The sequence below is a fragment of the Pleurodeles waltl genome, chromosome 4_1 (assembly GCF_031143425.1).
Source record: "Pleurodeles waltl isolate 20211129_DDA chromosome 4_1, aPleWal1.hap1.20221129, whole genome shotgun sequence".
Lineage (NCBI taxonomy): Eukaryota > Metazoa > Chordata > Amphibia > Caudata > Salamandridae > Pleurodeles > Pleurodeles waltl.
Window position 1 is genome coordinate 353,083,536 of NC_090442.1, and position 19,947 is coordinate 353,103,482.

The 19,947-nt window shown below is 45.1% G+C and overlaps 1 protein-coding gene across 2 annotated transcripts in view; it reads left to right on the plus strand.

The window, feature by feature from the left end:
* Positions 1–19,947, plus strand: part of PIK3C2G (phosphatidylinositol-4-phosphate 3-kinase catalytic subunit type 2 gamma) — a 2,001,768-nt gene that overhangs the window by 1,972,994 nt on the left and 8,827 nt on the right. For both annotated transcript variants that reach the window (XM_069228485.1, XM_069228486.1), the window contains exon 32: positions 5,428–5,553. In XM_069228485.1, coding sequence (XP_069084586.1) covers positions 5,428–5,553 — 126 coding nt within the window. The remainder of the gene's footprint in view (positions 1–5,427; positions 5,554–19,947) is intronic.

Genomic DNA, 19,947 nt, shown 5'->3' on the forward strand with positions numbered 1-19,947 from the left:
TGATAATAACAGTTGTTCTACTATTCTGTGATCCTCTAAGCCTCCAGATAAAAAGGAACCTCACTTGTGTGGGTAGGCCTAGTGCCCGCAACAGGAAACGGGCAAAACGCAAAGTGGATACAGCATATTTTTCCACTAAAAACTAACACTTTTTTGCAATATCCCTAGCTATGGATTTTGGGCTCTAGCTCAGCCGACACCTAGAGAAACCTAGCAAACTTGATTTTTTTTTACATCTAGACACCTAGGGAACTCCAGGATGTGCTGACTTGTGTGGCTCACACCAGGTTTTGTTACCCAGAATCTCTAGCAAACCTCAAAATGTGTCTAGAAAACACATTTTCCTCATATTTTGTGATAGATAATTCTGAAGTCTGAGAGGAGTCTCAAACTTCCTTCCACCCAGCATTTCCCAGAGATTCTGGATAAAAATGGTACCTCACATGTGTGAATAGTCCTAATGCCTGTGTCAGGAAACAACCCAAAAAGCAACGTGGACTCATCACATTTTTCACTTCAAAACAGCCCCTTTTCTGCAATGTGCCTATCTGTGGATTCTGGGCCCTAGCTCAGCTGGCACCTAAGGAAACCCAGCAAACCTGTACATTTTTACAAATTAGATACCCAGGGAAATCCAGGATGGGGTGACTTGTGCGGCTCTCACCAGTTTCTGTTACTCAGAATTCCTTGCAAACTTCAAAATGTGTCTAAAGAAACCCACATTTTTTGCACATTTCTGTGATGGAAAGTTCCCAAATCTGAGGGAAGCCGCAAATTTCTTACCACCTAGTGTTCCCCTCAGTCTGCCAATAAAAATTATACCTCACTTGTGTAGGTAGGCCAAGTGCCTGTGAGAGGGAAGGACCAAACATTTGTAGAAGTTGAGGGGGAACCAAAGCAGGCCCAAAAGGGTACGGTTTTTTTCAAACATTTTTAGGTTCACTCTGCTTTGGGCACCCACACAAGTGGGGTAGACGTTTTATCAGTACAGATGGGACAATGCTGCGTGATAGGAAGTTTGTGGACGTCTGCCTATTTCCACCACAGAAATGTCAGGAAAATGTGTGATTTCAGGTGAAGTTGGAGTAAGCAGGGCATTGTGGGCACGAAAATGTGGGGTGCATGTGAAGCTCACCACCCATGACTCGTCCAGATGTTTAGTTTTCAGAAGTGTCTGGATCTGCGTCTGGTAGGTTTTTCCAGGGGGCAGCATACCGAAATCCAAAAAGTGCAGCCACTCACCATTGCAAGTGAGACTATATTGGGAGTTAGCCAATCTCTCTTGACCATATGTAAAGTCAAAACCCAAGAGAGTCAAATGTCCTCTTGCTAGCCATTGGGATGAGATACCTTAGTTTGCAGAGGGGCAGAAAGACTGGTGCCTCCTTCAGTTGGGGTGGATTCGTGACCATGCCCATGGGTGGGCAGCCCCCCTCTATTTTTTTTAATTCTCTGGCATCCATTGGGCTCTCCGGGTGGTTAGTGTTTATTACCCCTATCTGCTCCACAGAGGGCAGAAAGACTTTGTACCTATTTTTTTGGGATGTGGCATGGCCATGACGCCACTCCTCTTTTTTTAAAATAAATTCTTCGCTTGTGTCTTGTGGGCTTTTTGCTCCCCCCCCCCAGGCAAATTGGAGGTAATAACCCCCATCTGTCTCAAGGGGGAGCAGAAAGACTGTGCAAATTTTTTAGGGAGGGGCGTGGGGCATTGCCATGCCCATGTTGGGCAGGTAGCACCTCTACACTAACAAACAAAATAGTCTCTAGTGGAATCTTGCCCACCTTGGTAATAACCCCCATCTGCCCACCAGAGGGGGCAGAAAGACCATGCTCATTTGTGTTTGAGAGGTGTGGGGTCATTGGCATGCCCATTCTGGGGCAGGCCCCAACCCTTTCTATTAAAAAAAACAAATCCCTGGTGCCTAGTGGGCTTTCTGCCCCCCCCCCCCCCCGGCGGCAGAATGGGGCCTTTTGCCCCATGTATAATTGGTGGGGCCATGGCCTTGGACATTGTGGGCCGACCACATCCCTCTTCTAGAAAAGAGAATATATAAATCCCTGGTGTCTAGTGGGCTTTCTGCCAGCCCATGGTGGGCAGATTGGTCCTAATAACCCTTATCTGACCCCCCCGGGGGAAGGCAGAAAGACTTTTCAATTATTTTTCTGGGGACGATTGGGGGTATTGGCATGCCTATTTGTGGCTGCCCTCACCCCATGTATAAAAAAAAAAATGAATCCCTGGATCCTAGTGGACATTCTACCCCCCTTGGGGGGGTAGGAATACTGAATTTCTTTAAAACAGTTGGGAGAGCAAAATTCCTTGCCCAAGGGGCTGCTCCCCCCTCCCTGGTGTCTAGTGGAGTTGATCCTTGTTTGAGCATCGCACTCCTGCACAATCCCTAAGCAGGCATCCACTGGAGAAGGGTACCTTTAGAAAGGGGAGATTCTTCCTTTTCCAGTGATACCTCTCCCTTCTGCCTAGGTGCTCAGGAGGCTGAAATAGCCCCACGAGCACCTAAGAAGTGAAAGTGAAATGAGCTGATTGAGTCATTTAATGTTCATTTTCAGTGAAGTGACATCAGTGCGCCCTGCATGCTGATCCGCATTTCAGTGAAAACTGAGAAACATCCTGGAGACCTAAGGAAGCATTTCCAAAGCTCCTGAGTTTTTTTTGTTGAGCAGGAACTCCCAGAGGGATTTTCTGCCTTGTGTGCCAGGATGGCTGGGAGCCACACTAAGCACACAGGCAGTGTGTGCGCAGATTGCTCCCAGCAGTCCTGCGCACACAAGGTGTTAATGAAGATTTGTAATCAAACAGAGAATTTTTCCCAGGAGGAGAATGGCAGGCACTATTAACTAATTGTGGATTGTAATTGTACATAAGTGTTAACTGTGAAGTGATTAATCTCATGTACTTAAAGAGTCCTCCTATGTTTCTTCATGCAGTGGACAGAAATACACCCTCTTGCCAATACATCACCACATATATTTGTTTTCATCAGTACGTGCCTCCATAACAACCTGTCAAAATAGGTATAGGAAGTCCACATTAGTGCTCATGCTTACTGTTAACGTAGAATATTAGGACATTCTCACCTCACTAAATGTGCACTTGGGGAAGGATTTTCCCTCAACTTACTCCCAGCATTTGGAGGACATTTCTTAGCAGAAAATGCACCCTCTTGTCCAAAAATGGATACAAGGATGCATTTTGTGCACTAAGAAAATAGTGCTAAGTGCAACAAAACATAAAGAGCAGAGCAAGCATCAACTTGTGCTCTCTAAATGTGCTCTTGCAATAGTATTTCATTTTCCTTTAAATTACTCTTAATTACGTGAGCAAGCGTAATTGTGTTATCATTGACTACATGTCAAAGAATTTCCAAAGTTACTCCAATTACGCCAGCGCAATTGAAATTCCACCCAGGCCTACTAGTGATTTTACTTGCACACCAGATTATGTTAATTGTTATGTTATGTGGATTTGTATAGCGTGCAAAATACCTGTGCGGTTATCCAGATGCTAGAGCTGGTGTGTAGGTGTGAAGCCCCAAAGAGTTAGGCTTCAGCTTCTTGCAGAATTCAAGAAGTGAAGAGGAGGCTCTGATGTGTTGTGGGAGGTCATTCCAGTTTTGGGTGTGATATGATAACATGATGTACTTCCTGTCCTGCTTTTGTGATTGGCTACTGATTTACTCAGCCTGAACTTGCCCATAGGTAGTATACCACAAATGAGACATTTTATAGATTGTTTATGGCCTGGGCAGACTTTTTAATTTCATTTAATGTTTGATGAGGTGGGAACTTGCCCAAGAGCTAAGAGACAGTCCTTCGGTACGGAGGCAAGTTCTATTCCTTTAGCAATCTTACAATCTGTGACGTGCCCAGGAACATAACTTCAAAGAGGCATACCCTGTCACAGACAGATGTAACTAACACTTAGGTTAGCACCTTTCCATTATCCCCCTAGGAAGTAAAGCACCACGGCCAGTGGGAGACGAGCTGCCCCCAGAAAGGACTTTGGGTGACCGGAGAGGGAAGGTTGTTTGGTTACTTAGCCAAACCTCAAGGGTGGAGACAGGAGCTTTGTACAGGAAAGAAAGGATCTATTATGTTGGTTTTGAGAAAGAGGGGCATTGTGGAATTGTTTGTGGCAAAACAAACAGGAAGTACTGCAAAAGTGGGTATGGTCACCCATGGGAACTCTTCCCCATTGGTTAGGTAGGGGCCATGAGTTTCCCATACCAAAAGGATGGCACTTGGCATAAATGTTGCATCCCCAGTACCCTTCTCAGATCACTTCTGGAACTGTGGAATAACAGAACAGGACTGGACCTACAGTCTGTGATCTGAAAAGAACCCTAAAGACTGGATCTGTTCTCCCTCTTGTACACAGGAGCAAAAAGTGTACTTCAAGGGGCATGAGGCTGACCTCCCGTTCAAGCTACAGAGACACAGTAAACTAAAATAGGACTTTTCTGCAACTGCCCCACAGGCCAGTTCCAACTTCACCTGCTTTGGACCCTGCTACAGGCCTCTGCTGGAGGGAGTCTTGACCCCTTCTCCCCCACCAGGCTCTGCCTCCAAGGTCCTGGGTGCTTGGTTGGTGTCAGTGTACTTTTCGTAAAGTTTCCTGAAACCTGGGACTTAGAATCCTGGAATCATTTTGGCTTCAGAGAACTCAGGAGGACTGGGATGGCCAGGACATCCATAACGGTCATCCTTAACTTACACCCAGTGAAACTGAACTAGATACCCTTGGGTGAACACTTTTCTGAGCTATTTTGAACCTTGAACTTTAAAAATACCTTAATATGGTTCTTCTTTTAAGACTTTGGTATTTTTTGTGTCATTCTACTAATTAATATTTACTCTTTTTTTCTTGTGGTTTGAGGTTGTTCCTGTATAGTGTTTTAACCTTATTGTTATTTAACTACTGCATACATAGTTTGCAGAGTGTCTGTAAGATAAGCCTCCATACTCTAGCTGCCAGAGGATTGAGTTCAGCTTAATTTAGTGACTGTAGGGGTTCACCCTGACAAAGCTTGGGGTTATTATTTGAGGTTAGTACGTACCTCATCTCTCAACTAATACCCTAATTTTTAACACATGGACACTGGTGCTGCGTGTGATGATCTTGATGTACCACTTGTATATACACAATGTAGCAAAATAAACATGTCAGTGTAATACAATAAATTAATTTTAAGTGTACTTACACATGCTACAAACACATAATAGGCGGTAGTAATTAGAATATCGTGAACTCTTTATATTATTTGGTTTGTTAGTGCATAATTTATAAGGATTGTTTGCATTTATTTTGAAACTGTCAAATGATTGTTGTGGAACGTTGCCTCATTTTATTCCTAAGCCTGGTACAATTTCCAAATACCAAAACATTTGAAATGCTTATATTCTTAGCACATGCAGGATGGATCTGCACCAAGCGCGCACGTTGAAGTTTATCTTTTACCAGATCCAGATGAAATGAGCAGAAGAAAAACAAAAGCAAAAACAAAAAACAGCAACCCAACATACAATGAAATTGTAAGTATGTCGTTCTCCAAGTGTTCTTTACCCAATGTTCTCTATCATACTGAAGCAAACAACAAACAGTGAAAAGTTGTTGGATGTCTGAAGTAAAAGAGGTACACAAATGTCCATAGAAGGATCAGTACTTGTACGGTTTCTGGGATATGACCAAGGTAACTTTATTTTTAGAGTGCAAGTGCTCTGTGATGCATCAAGATGTCCATGGCAAATATTTATTCTCATAGACTTCTGGGAGATCGTATTTCTAGCGATGAGTCCTTTGTCTCTTTTAAAGTTATGAAATAACATTGTAGGGTATAAACATGATGATTCTTTTAACTCCGGTTGTTTTTCACTAAAGAAAAGTGCTTTGTGCCTTGTTTTTTGTGTTTGAGAAAGCTTTTTTTGAATATTTTAACAAGGAGGACATAGTAGAAGTGTCTGCGGAAGAAGCAAATATTGTACGGGAATGCAGTAGAACAATATACAATATGAGAAATCAAAAAATATGCATTGTATATCTGTAGACATAGAATAGCAATAAGCAGTAACTTTGTAATGTAGCATTTTGCATTTTATATTTAGTAGGGAATAGGAAGGAAAGGAAAAGAAAGAAGAGATAAAATGAAGTAAGAGAAAATGGTAAAAAAAGCATAACCTCACATCAATGGTCTTCAGACTTTTTAATTCCGCGCCACCCCAGTTGCTAAATACAAATCATTGGCCCTCCTCTCAGAAATGTTCACAATTATTTGATAAAAAATGGCAATGTTTAAATATTTCTAGACCTATTTAAACATTGCAGTTAAGTACTGTTAGCTTTTTAAAAATGCCATAACATGTTTCTGCTTAAAACAAATCCCTGTTATCTGTATAATGCTTCTTTTGGCCAGAGCCACTTGAGGCCCCTCAAGGGGATCCAGCCCCCCACCAGTTTGAAGGCCCCTGCCATACATGTAGTGTGTTTGACAGCTTGTATAGAAATAACAAAATTGCAATTATTAATGTAAAATCAGAGATTCATGGAGGCTGTAATGCAAAAGTATTGTCCTGAATCAGATCAGAGTTACTGTTTAACCCTTTTGCTGCCAGACCTTTTGCCCCTCAGGTGCCAGGCCTTTCTATGGCTATTTGGGGGAGTTTGCACTAAGGCCCTCATAACATTTTGTCCACATAAGCTACCCAAGCCAGATTTGCGTCCTTTTTTCCCAACATCCTAGGGATTCTACAGGTACCCAGACTTTGTGGGTTCCCCTGAAGGAGACTAAGAATTTAGCCAAAATACAGCAAAAATTTAGTGTTTTTTTTTAATGGGAAAAAGGGCTGCAGAAGAAGGCTTGTGTTTTACAGGGCATTACACAAATAGATGTCTTTTTTACACACTCTCTTACATTTGAAAGGAAAAATGTAGATAAAGACAAGGGGCAATAATACTTGTTTTTCTGTTCTGTGTTCCCCCCCAGTCTCCCGATAAAAATGATACCTCACTTGTGTAGGTGGGCCAAGTGCCTGTGCAGGGAAGAGCCAAAAAGGGGAAACCGAAGCGGGTCCAAAAGAGCAGTTTAAAAAAAAAAAAAATTAAGCTCACAAGTGGGGCAACATTTGTATCGGTATAGATGAGACAATGCTGGGGGTTAGGAATTTTCTGGATTCCTGAAGATTCCGGAAGGTTCCATCGCAAAAATGTGGAAAAATGTGTGATTTCCAGCAAAATTGGAGGTTTGCAGGGCATTGTGGGTAAGAAAATGGTACTGGGGGCATGTGAGGCACACCACCCTAGACTCACCCAGATGTTTAGTTTTCAGATGTGTCTAGGTCTTGTGGATTTTTCTACATGGCAGCGTCCCAAAGTCCAAAAAGTGAAGCCCTCACCATTCCAATTGAGACCATTTTGAGAGTTAGCCAAACGCTCATGGCCCAAATGTAAAACCAAAACCCCAAATAATCGAATATCCTCCTGCTTGCCGTGGTATAAGATGTTTTAGTGTGCTGGGGCAGAGCTGAAAGACTGTTACCCCCTTCAGTAGGGGTGGGGGCATAACCATGCCTATACTGATTGGTAGCCACCACCACACTTTTTTTTTAAATTCCCTGGAATCTAGTAGACTTTCTGCCCCCCTGGGGTGTGGATCGGGGGTAATTACCCCATCTGCTGACTAGTGGGCAGAACAACTTTGCCCCCATTTATTTGGGGTGGGGGTATGGCCACACCCTTACCCCCTTATTTCAAAAATAAAATCTTCCCTGGTCTCTGGTGGGTTTTCTGACCCCCTTGGGTGCAGATGGGCCTTCAAAAAATAGGCTGATATGGCCAACAGTAATGTGCCCCCATGGGGAGCGACCCTTGCCCAAGGGGCTGCCCTCCCAAACAAAACACACACATACACACACACCAATCCCTGGTGCCTAAGTGGTTTCTGCCCCCCGGGGGCAAATCGGCCTAATAGAAATGGGCCGATCTGCCCCCAAGGGGAGCAGAAATGGGAGCAAGGGGAGCAGAAACGGGAGCTGAAATGCCCTAAAATAAATGTTCCCTCCCAAGGGAGCGACCCTTGTCTAAGGGGTCGCTCCCCTTGAGTGCTATTGGCCCAAACAAAAAAAATCCCCAGAGCCTGGTGGTTTCTGCCCTCCTTGGGGGCAGATCGGCCAAAGACAAATAGGTAGATCTGCCCCCAAGGGGGGCAGAAATGGCCTAAAATAAATCCCCCCCACCCAGAAGAACGACCCCTTCATTACCATTATGTCCTTGGCGCCCAAGGAGTTAAATATGTTTGTTTAGGTTGATGATGACACCAATGGATTTTAAGAATGCAGATGTACATATGTACACCAAAATGTAGAGTTATACATTTGATTTCTTGCAGTTTACAGATTGAAGAAACCATATCTCACACAACATAAAGGTGTGTATGAATATATTTGCTATGTGTTGGTGTTTTGAGGTAAGCAGGGTCTATTTAGGAATCCAGATTCAAAATCACAGTGGTGATGGTGCAGTTGTGCACAGACATTTCCAGATTAGATGTGTTTTGCAGATGTAGTCCTAGTTTTTTGAAATGGAAGAGAGCATATGCTTGGCCCTTACTGAATGGCAGAATTAATTTTGGGGGCCAGTCATTGGTGATTAGGTCTGAGGATACGATAAGACGATTGGTTATCTATGCCTCTTGTGTAAGTGTACGATGTTCAACCAAAGTTTATAGTAAAATAATATTTGGGAACCAGAAATCCCTGAATAGAAGCCAGTCTCCAATTTCCTTATTTTAGGTGATTTGTGACATCTCTCGTAGCCCGTAAAACTGAAATGATGTAGGTGCTTAAACAGAATATGTTATTACAGTTCCATTGTAAGATCAAAATGACTGCTGACAGATCCAGCAGCCATGATAAGAGGCAGGCCACAAAACATCATACAGCTGCAGTTTAAACAAAGCAATGAAGACTAGCTGTTCATTCTTCTGATCTTTTTTTTGAAACACTGATCAGAACAAAGGAGATATTTATGGCAACATGTTTAGTTTTTGAACACTACAGGGCATTATTGGAAAAATATAATTCCTCTGCCTTTTTCTACACATTATAAACCTCTACACCTTTTAATGAGACTTATATGTCTGCACTATACAACCTATTTCATATGAAAGAGAAAGACACCAAGGAATTAGGTCATTTGTGCGAAGGCTGAGGGTGTAGCAATGTATCATAAGGAAACAATATACGTTCTGATGTACATTTCAATGATACTGCAAGTCACCTTGGAGTTCTATGATCTTCAGCCTTGTTCTTGTATGTGGTCAGGGACTTCTTTGGTGACTTGCAATAACCTTATGATGTGTGACATTCTGTACTTTATCCTATAACTAATTATTTTCTTGTGAAAGTAACAAGACACTTTTTTTTAGTTAAATATTCTGTGTTCTGTTGTGAGTGTGTTCTGGAAAGTAGAATTCATTAATAATGTGAAGGAGTCATTATTGTCAGTTTTGGAGCTTTGTAATTTTCTGACTATAATGAGCCATTTGCGATGATCAGTTCATTGATTTATAGAAGAGGGGATATTTGTTGGTGTCACCTACCTCCTCCAGGAGATAGGTTTGGTGCCATTTGATCTGCAATTGTGCCTTTTCCTGCTTAGCCTCTTTCAAAGAATAGGAGAATCAATTATGCACAGGTTATTGGAAATGTAATACATTTGTTTATTAGTTTGGATGCATTAGCATCCACCACTGGTATTCAAGTCAATATCCTATTATATCCAGACAAAGTTTTAAATAACTTAAACCTGAGCTCAACCTCTGATAGCTTTGGCACAGAGCAGACAGAATTAACTTAACAAAAATATGTAAAGCATTAATAAGCACCAAAACAGTTAAAAAGTTGAAATCACAATAAAAATTTAACTTCAATTCATACAAATAAAGAAAAAATAATAAAATACACAAAAATCCAATGAGGCGAACAGGGATACAAAATTTAAAAGATTTAAGTAAAAGTAGCACGGAAAAGTGCCAGTAGTAGTCAATAGTCACAGTAGACTAAGAGCGAGGTGCAGTTTGAAGCAGATGGAACACGGGCAGTATATGCAAATTAGGTTAGGCCCACTAGAACCTGGAAATAGGGAAGCTCAGAAATGTTTCTAAGTCTCAATCTATAAATGGATGTTGATATTTTTCAGAAGGATACCTCTTTTCCACGCAGAAAAACCTAAAATTGTCTGATTCAGTGTGAAGGTCGCTACTTTTCGTGGTCACTCCCCTTGAAGCTCTGGAGCAAAAGATTTCAAAAAGTGGCCAAACTTCTTTTGGTGTCCAAACAACCACAGATGTACGTGTCCAAAGACCTCTGGACCTCAAGTGGAGTACTTAGGGAATTCAGGCTGTCAGGCAGGGACCAACAGCAAAGACCAGTCCTTGTCCAGTTTCCACTTGTCATCATTTTAAGTTCTTGGAGCTGGTCAGGGGATCAGTACTATGATCCTTGGATATCTTTCTGTCCTTGGATTTCAAGTGGAAGGGAGTCCAACTTCCTCAGATCTTTCTCACAGGTCATAGATGCCAATGGTGTTAGGCATAGTTTGGCAGTGTGGTTTAGTTTGCCTGGTATCCTTTGTCAACTCCCATGGTGTCTTGATGGGGTATATCAGGATGCCATATTTATGCCTGGCGCTAGCTAGAGGGTGGGGATGATTTCTGGGCACTCCCTAAACAACAGAGTAATAGTTCCTGGGGACAACACTACCTACTTTTCCAGTAGTGCATGCTTGCTTTACTGAAAACAGGCCCACACTGCTATGTCCGGGGCATTTTTTAAGATGGCAAAAGTCCTTGGGCATGATAAACATGAGATTTGATGGCTGAGGAAGTGTATGGAAGTGTTAAAGGGAAATCACCTGTGTCGTTCCACATCTAACATTGCAATTTAGTTTGAAGTGGGCACTGTATCCACAACAAACCTGTGTGGCAAGTCAAAAGCAGGGTCCTTCAGCAGCTAGATGGAGGATTCTCTCCCTTCCAAGTTCACCTCATATGTTACATGTGGCTCAACAGATGTGACAATGTGGTATCACAGGATGCCCACAGACCTCACTCTGAATGTTCTAAAGAGTTCGGCAAAGGTATCTCTTCCCATGCAGGCTGGCATATTTCATGTTCCTTAGGGGCAGTTCACATCTTTTTCACACTGGTTGTGAACACAGGCTAGTAGCTGGCATGGGCTTATTCTAATTAGCCATATGTAAGTTCAGGAAGGTAACGGGTAAATTTCTAAAAGTTATTCTTAATATGTACTAGAAATCTGGATTTGCTATTGAATTGGATGTTTAGCAACTTTAAACATAGTTGTTTAATTAGTTTTGGTTCCTCCCATTTCTGAGTTAGGATTATTAGTATTTTATTCTGAAATTTTCCTCATATGACAGGTATACAGACCTTCCACTGTGAAAATGGCATTTAAGGCATTGTTACTATGTTATCGTTAGTTTAATTTATAACGTGCACAAATCACACCAAGAGTGGTATCTCAACGCGACGGTAAGACAAAAGGCAGCAGAAGCAGCAAGGAATCAGAACAGAATTGTCGTAAGTGCTTCCCTAACAGCAAGGTGATCAGAACAGGTATGAATATGGAACAGCAGATTGTTTCAATTGAATAGGCTAGGTAAGAAAAAGGCCTGCCTCTCGAGGTGGCCTTTTTTTTTTTTCTTACAAGAGGGAACCTTTAACTGTGCTTTGTCCCTAGATCTAAGAAGCCCGGGAGGACAATAATGCCTTAGCTTTGAAGCTAAGTAGCCAGGTCCTTTGCCAACCAGGGCTTTATGTGTATAGCAGCAAATTTTAGAAATGATTCTTTTCCAAACTGGTAGCCAATATAATGTGCGCAGGGGAGGTGCAGATGTAGCCCCTGATGGAAGATTGCAAATAAGATGGGTTGCGGTGTTCTGTACCACTTGTAACTTTGATAACAGCGTCTCATTTGCCAAACCCAGTAATACTACACTGAAAATGCTCAAGATTCATTAAAAGTAATGTATGTAAAATTGTTCCATGGCTATTGATACCAATTATTTGTTCTCTCAAGTTTAAATGTGTACTAATGGTGATAGTTATGCGAACACCTATTTTTTGTTTATCCAACTTAATCACCCCACTAGGAACCATTGTATTCTACTTTAGTGTAGCTGGTTCTAGATGGTTAATGGGTAGCCCCTGTTCCTTATTATTCATCCTTAAATCTTAGGTTACCCGTTGTATCCCTCAACTTCATTTACCCTTGCTTGTGTTGAATACTTTGATTCACTGTTCCTCATTGATTTTTGCTACTGTCCTCACTACTTTCACACAGGATTATGATGACCTCAACAGTGTCTCATAGGGACTTATGGTTTTATATTTCATTTCAGTATTAATGACCTTCCACATTATATCAAGAAAAAGAAGGTTCTTGTGAGTATATCCTGCTGCAGGATGTGTCTTGTTATATGAGAAGATTAGAACATTACAGACCCATATTGGACAGATTCAAAAAAACTGTGAGGCATATTTATATTCTGTTTGCGCCGAATGTGCGTCAAAAAGTTTGACGCACATTCTGCGCAAACCTTGCCCCATATTTAAACTATGACGCCCAACCCCGCGGACGTCAAAAAACCTCAGTGTGCGTCATTTTTTGGATGCGGGAAACCGCCTTGCGTTAATGACATGCAAGGTAGGCGTTACCGTCCAAAAAATGACTTTAAGGCCTGTGCGCCTTATTTATACACCTGCGTCATTTTGACGCACAGGAGGGGGCGGGCCTTAAAATATGGGCATGGCCATTGGGCAAGGGGGCATGACTCCTGTCTTTGCTAAGACAGGAGTCATTTCAATGGGGTTGTGCGTCAAAAAATGGAGCAAGTCCGGTTTGAGCCATGATTTTTTACTCAAACCTGACTTGCACCATTTTTTGACACACAACCCCCATATCCCCCGCGCCGTCGCTGCCTGGTATGAGTCTTTTTTTTTTTACTCTGACCAGCCTGCAGCGCTGTAAGGAAATGCCTCCTTGGCATGGTTACCCCCTGACTTTTTCCTTTGCTGATGCTAAGTTATAATTTGAAAGTGTGCTGGGACCCTGCTAACCAGGCCCCAGAACCAGTGTTCTTTCCCTAAACTGTACCTTTGTCTCCACAATTGACACAACCTTGGCACTCAGATAAGTCCCTTGTAACTGGTACACCTGGTACCAAGGGCCCTGATGCCAGGCAAGGTCTCTAAGGGCTGCAGCATCTCTTATGCTACCCTAGGGACCCCTCACTCAGCACATACACACTGCTTCACAGCTTGTTTGTGCTGGTGGGGAGAAAATGACTAAGTCGACATGGCACTCTCCTCAGAGTGCCATGCCAACCTCACACTGCCTGTGGCATAGGTAAGTCACCCCTCTAGCAGGCCTTACAGCCCTAAGGCAGGGTGCACTATACCACAGGTGAGGGCATAAGTGCATGAACACTATGCCCCTCCAGTGTCTAAGCAAAACCTTAGACATTGTAAGTGCAGGGTAGACATAAGAGTATATGGTCTGGGAGTTTCTCAAACACGAACTCCACAGCACCATAATGGCTACACTGAAAACTGGGAAGTTTGGTATCAAACTTCTCAGCACAATAAATGCACACTGATGCCAGTGTGCAATTTATTATAAAATACACCCAGAGGGCATCTTAGAGATGCCCCCTGAAAACATACTCGACTTTTGCCAGCCTGCCACACACCAGACATGTTGCTGGCCACATGGGGAGAGTGCCTTTGTCACTCTGTGGCCAGGAACAAAGCCTGTACTGGGTGGAGGTGCTTCTCACCTCCCCCTGCAGGAACTGTAACATCCGGCAGTGAGCCTCAAAGGCTCACCCCCTTTGTTACAGCACCATAGGGCATCCCAGCTAGTGGAGATGCCCGCTACTCCAGCCGCTGCCCCCACTTTCGGCAGCAAGGCTGGAGGAGGTAATTAGAAAAACAAGGAGGAGTCACCTCACAACCAGGATAGCCCCTAAGGTGTCCTGAGCTGAGTTGACTCTTACTTTTAGAAATCCTCCATCTTGTGGATGGAGGATTCCCCCAATAGGATTAGGGATGTGCCCCCCTCCCCACAGGGAGGAGGCACAAAGAGGATGTAGCCACCCTCAAGGACAGTAGCCATTGGATACTGCCCTCCCAGACCTAAACACCCCCCTAAATCCAGTATTTAGGGGCCCCCAGAACCGAGGAAGAAAGATTCCTGCAACCTAAAGAAGAAGAAGGCCTGCTGACCTGAAGCCCTGCAGTGAAGACGGAGACGACAACTGATTTGGCCCCAGCCCCACTGGCCTGTCTCCCTACTTCGACGAAAACTGCAACAGCGACACATCCAACAGGGACTAGCGATCTCTGAGGCCTCAGAGGACTGCCCTGCATCCAAAGGACCAAGAAGCTCCTGAGAACAGTGGCCCTGTACTACAAACTGCAACTTTCTGCAACAAAGAAGCAACTTTAAAGACTCCACATTTCCTGCCGGAAGCGTGAGACTTTCCACTCTGCACCTGACGCCCCCGGCTCGACCTGCGGAAAACAAACACCTCAGGGAGGACTCCCCTGTGACTGCGAGCCCGTGAGTAGCCAGAGTTGATGCCCCTGATCCCCCACAGCGATGCCTGCAGAGGAAATCCAGAGGCTCCCCCTGACCGCGACTGCCTGTAACAAGCGACCCGACGCCTGGAACCAACACTGCACCCGCAGTCCCCAGGACCTGAAGAAACCGAACTCCAGTGCAGGAGCGACCCCCAGGCGACCCTCTGCCTATCCCAGGTGGTGGCTACCCCAAGGAGCCCCCCCTGTGCCTGCCTGCATTGTTGAAGAGATCCCCGGGTCTCAAAACCCGACGCCTGTTTGCACTCTGCACCTGGCCGCCCCTGTGCAGCTAAGGGTGTACTTTCTGTGCCTGCTTCTGTCCCCCCCCCCGGTGCCCTACAACACCCCCCTGGTCTGCCCTCCGAGGACAAGGGTACTTACCTGCTGGCAGACTGGAACCGAGGCACCCCTGTTTCCATTGAAGCCTATGTGTTTTGGGCACCTCTTTGACCTCTGCACCTGACGGGCCCTGAGCTGCTGGTGTGGTAAATTTAGGGTTGCCTTGAACCCCCAACAGTGGGCTACCTTGGACCCTACTTTGAACCCTGCAAGTGTTTTACTTACCTGTGAACTTAACAATTACTTACCTCCCCAGGAAGTGTTGATTTTTGCACTGTCAAGTTTTAAAATAGCTTATTGCCATTTTTGTCAAAACTGTACATGCTATTGTGATTATTCAACGTTCCTAGAATACCTGAGTGAAATACCTTTCATTTGAAGTATTACTTGTAAATCTTGAACTTGTGGTTCTTAAAATAAACTAAGAAAATATATTGTTCTATATAAAAACCTATTGGCCTGGAGTAAGTCTTTGAGTGTGTGTTCCTCATTTATTGTCTGTAAGTGTACAACAAATGCTTAACACTACCCGTCTGATAAGCCTACTGCTCGACCACACTACCACAAAATAGAGCATTAGAATGATCTCTTTTTGCCACTATCTTACCTCTAAGGGGAACCCTTGGACTCTGTGCACACTATTTCTTACTTTGAAATAGTATACACAGAGCCAACTTCCTACAAATGCCTGCTAACGTCAATCCTTAAATAAGGCGCCACATGGCGGGTAGGAATGGCGTTAGCCACCAGTACATTTTTTGACCCAAACCAGCACCGGCGCTGGTTTGCGTCAAAAAGTATAAATATGGGCCTAAATGTCACTGAAAAGCAAGAAAAGGGAATGCTTAGAGACTCACTGAAGGATCATGCTCTTGTGAGTCCATGGAGATTGTTTCATTCAAAAGGTGAGGAATACATATTTGATTTCTGAGTACATAGCATCAGACTTTGGTTTGATTTTTACAGGACCTTCTGCTTCCTTCTTGCAGGTGTCTCAAGTTGTGGCATTCTGGTGGGAGGCATACAAGACCATGCTCCAATGCTATGATAGTTGGACCTAGACCATGTATCAACCCCCCATGAAAACATAGCACTTGAACACTTGAAGAAATAAAGGGGGTCATTCTGACCCCGGCGGTCTAAGACCGCCGGGGCCATGGTCGGCGGGAGCACCGCCGACAGGCCGGCGGTGCCCCGCAGGGCATTCCGACCAGAAGAGGCAAACCGGCGGTCTCCCGCCGGTTTACCGCTGCCCTTAGAATCCCCCATGGCGGCGCAGCTTGCTGCGCCGCCATGGGGGATTCTGACACCCCCTACCGCCATCCTGTTCCTGGCGGTTCGCCCGCCAGGAACAGGATGGCGGTAGGGGGTGCCGCGGGGCCCCTGGGGGCCCCTGCCGTGCCAATGGCCAATGGCATGGGCACGGCAGGGGCCCCCGTAAGAGGGCCCCGAAAAGTATTTCAGTGTCTGCTAAGCAGACACTGAAATACGCGACGGGTGCAACTGCACCCGTCGCACCCCTGCAACTACGCCGGCTCAATTCTGAGCCGGCGTCCTCGTTGCAGGGGCATTTCCTCTGGGCCGGCGGGCGCTCTTTTGGAGAGCGCCCGCCGGCCCAGGGGAAATGTCTGAATGGCCGCCGCGGTCTTTTGACCGCGGTGCGGTCATTCAGCGGCGGTACCCTGGCGGACGGCCTCCGCCATCCGCCAGGGTCAGAATGAGGCCCAAAATGCCTGCAGAAAAGTGAGAACTGGTAATTAACATTGGCCTCTCCTTGGAAGGTGAAAAAAAAGGATCATTATGCTCAGATCAGATACTAGGCAGTAAGGCCCATATTTATACTTTTTGACACAAACCAGCGCTGGCGCTGGTTCACGTGAAAAAATTTACCGCCAGCTAACGCCATTCCTACGCACCATGCTGGCACCTTATTTAAGGATTGACGTTAGCCGGCGCTGCAGGGTGGTCAGAGTTTTTTAAAAAACGACTCAAACCAGGCAGCCTGGCCTAGGGGAAAATGGGGGTTGTGCGTCAAAAATGGTGCAAGTCAGGTTTGAGTAAAAAGTCATGGCTCAAACCGGACTTGCGCCATTTTTTTACGTACAACCCCCACTGAAATGACTCCTGTCTTAGCAAAGACAGGAGTAATGCCCCCTTGCCCAGTGGCCATGCCCAGGGGACATTGGGCACAGTGGCATGTAGGGAGGCCCAAATTAGGCCCCCCTATGCCACTTTAAAAAAAAATAATAATAATAATTACCTCAACTTACCTGTAGTTACCTTGGATGGGTCCCCCCATCCATGGGTGTCCTTCAAGGGTGGGCGAGGGTGGCAGGGGGGGGCCCTGGGGGCAGGGAAGGGCACCTCTGAGACCATGGAATTGAGCTCACAGGTCCCTTAACGCCTGCCCTCACCCAGGCATTAAAAAACGGCACACATGAGGCTGTGGACCTTTTTTTAAGGCCCGCCCCCTTCTGTGCATCAAAATGACGCAGGAGTATAAATAAGGCGCACAGGCCTTAAAGTCATTTTTTGGACGGGAATGGCTACCTTGCATGTCATTAAAACAAGGCTGTTTCCTGCATCCAAAAAATGACGCACACAGAGGTTTTTTGACGTCCGGGCATCATAGTTTAAATATGGGGCAAGGTTTGCACCGAATGTGCATCAAAATGTTTGACGCACATTCGGCGCAAACAATATAAATATGCCCCTAAGGATCTTAGAGGGGCAGTGACAAGAGATACCATTAAATCTCAGAAAAAGGCTAGATAAGATGATGCAGCATGTAAGAAACATCGAAGAGCACCGAAAATGATATCTGAAGAGAATGATGGAAGGACTCCTTAATGAGTTGGATAAGGAAAATATGAGTTCAACTTACTCTTCACTTTGTAGGAGAAAAATGCATTTTATTTTTGTTTATAGTAATTCTGGCAATAAGTGTTGATCGTGGCACCCTCCTTTCTGTAAATAGCAATACTATAACTCACTGCCCCAACTGTTGTCTGTGGAAATGTAATCTCTGGGTGGCAGTAATAATGAAACATGAACCTTGAGGGTGATCAAGGACCATGCTTCTGGGAAGACAACCGGGAAGGATGGCTCTCTCTTCCACAGCATTTGCAGGCTTGAAGGACTGATTCTCATCTCTCAGATGTCAAGAAGCTGATGACCTCCCTCATTCATAAGCATGTTTAGGACCACCTACAGTGCTCAAGCTATCAGCCATTTACTTAATTTTATGTCAAACTTATTTCCAAGGTCCTAGCAGACAGGCTGCATTTGGTCATTCCTCGCAAATTGGCTTTTTACAAGGCCACTCCTCCAGGAACAATACTCACATGCTCTTTTATCTACTGCTGAGAATAAAGCATCAATCAATCAGCGTTTGTAAAGCACAATCACTGATCCGTAAGGTTCTCAAGCCACTCAGGGGGTTTGTCCTCTGAGCTTCAGTCGAAGAGCCATGATTTAAGGTCCTTCCTGAATTGGGGAAGTGATCGTGACTGCCTGAGGTGCAGGGGTAGGGTGTTCCATCTTTATGTCGTGAGGTATGCAAAGGGTTTCCCACCTATCAAGGTCTTTGTATGCGGGTTACGGTGGCTAGTGCTTGTTGTACTGAGCGGGGAGGTCTGGTGGGGGAGTAGAAGGTGATGCGGTGGTTGAGGTAGGTGAGTCTTAGGTGTGGAGGGCCTTGTAAGCGTGGACAAGGAGCTTGAAGTTAATTCTCTTTTTGATAAGGAGCCAGTGGAGGTCTCTTAGGTGATTGGAGATATGTTTGCAGCGGGGAATGTCCGGGATGAGTCTGGCGGAGGCGTTTTGGATGTGCTGTAATTTATTGAGGTTTTTCTGGGTGGTACCAATGTAGAGGGTGTTGCCATAGTTGATTCTGCTGGTTACCACGGTATGGGTTATGGTTTTGCAGCAGTCCTTTGGGATCCATTTGTAGATCTTGCGGAGAAGTCGGATTGCGTGAAAGAAGGCGGATGTGACTGAGTTGACTTGGCGGGTCATGGTGAGCGATGAGTTCAGGATGACACCGAGGTTGCATGTGTGGTTTGTTGGTTTTCGGTGGGGGGACTGCAGAGGGTTGATGGTCGCCAGGAGTCATCCCATGCTGATGTGGATGGTCACAGGATGAGGATCTTGGTCTTGTCAGAGTTGAGCGCTTAAGGCAGCTGTCCTTCACCCAGGCAGTGATGGATTTCATCCCATTGTGGAAATTCTTTTTGGCAGTTGTGGGGTTTTAAGCAGGGAGATGACCAGCTTGGTTTCGTTGGAGTAGGGGACGTGTTCAGTCTGCGGTCCCTGACAATGGATGCGAGCGGGGCCATGTAGACGTTGAAGAGTGTGGGGCTCAGGAAGGAGCCCTGTGGAACTCCGCAGCTAATCGCTGTAGGTTCTGACAGGCAAGGCAGGAATCTGACTTTCTGTGTTTGGCCAGGTAGGAAGGAGCGTATCCATTGTAGGGCCTTTCCATGAACGCTGGCTGCGTGAAACCTGGAGTAGAGGGTGAGGTATGAGACTGTGTCAAAATCGGATGATAGGTCAAGTAGGATGAGGGCTGCTGTATTGCCACAGTGAAGGAGTGAGCGGATGTCATCTGTGGCAGCGAGGAGGGTGGTTTCTTTGCTGTGATTGCTCCTGTAGGGCTGATTGGGAGGTGTCCAGGATGTTGTTGTCCTTGATGTGCTTACAGAGCTGAGAGGTGATGGCGTTTTCAATGACCTTGGCAGGGAAAGGCAGTAGAGAGATGAAGCGGTAATTCTTGAGGTCCAGGGGGTTGACCATGGCTTTCTTCGAGAGTGGGAAGATCTCGGTGTGCTTCCAGTCCTCTGGGAAAGTGGCTGTCTCTATGGAACAGTTAAGGGTATGTCAGAGCTTGGGTGCGATGGATGTGTTGGCCTTGTTGAGAATTTGGCGAGGA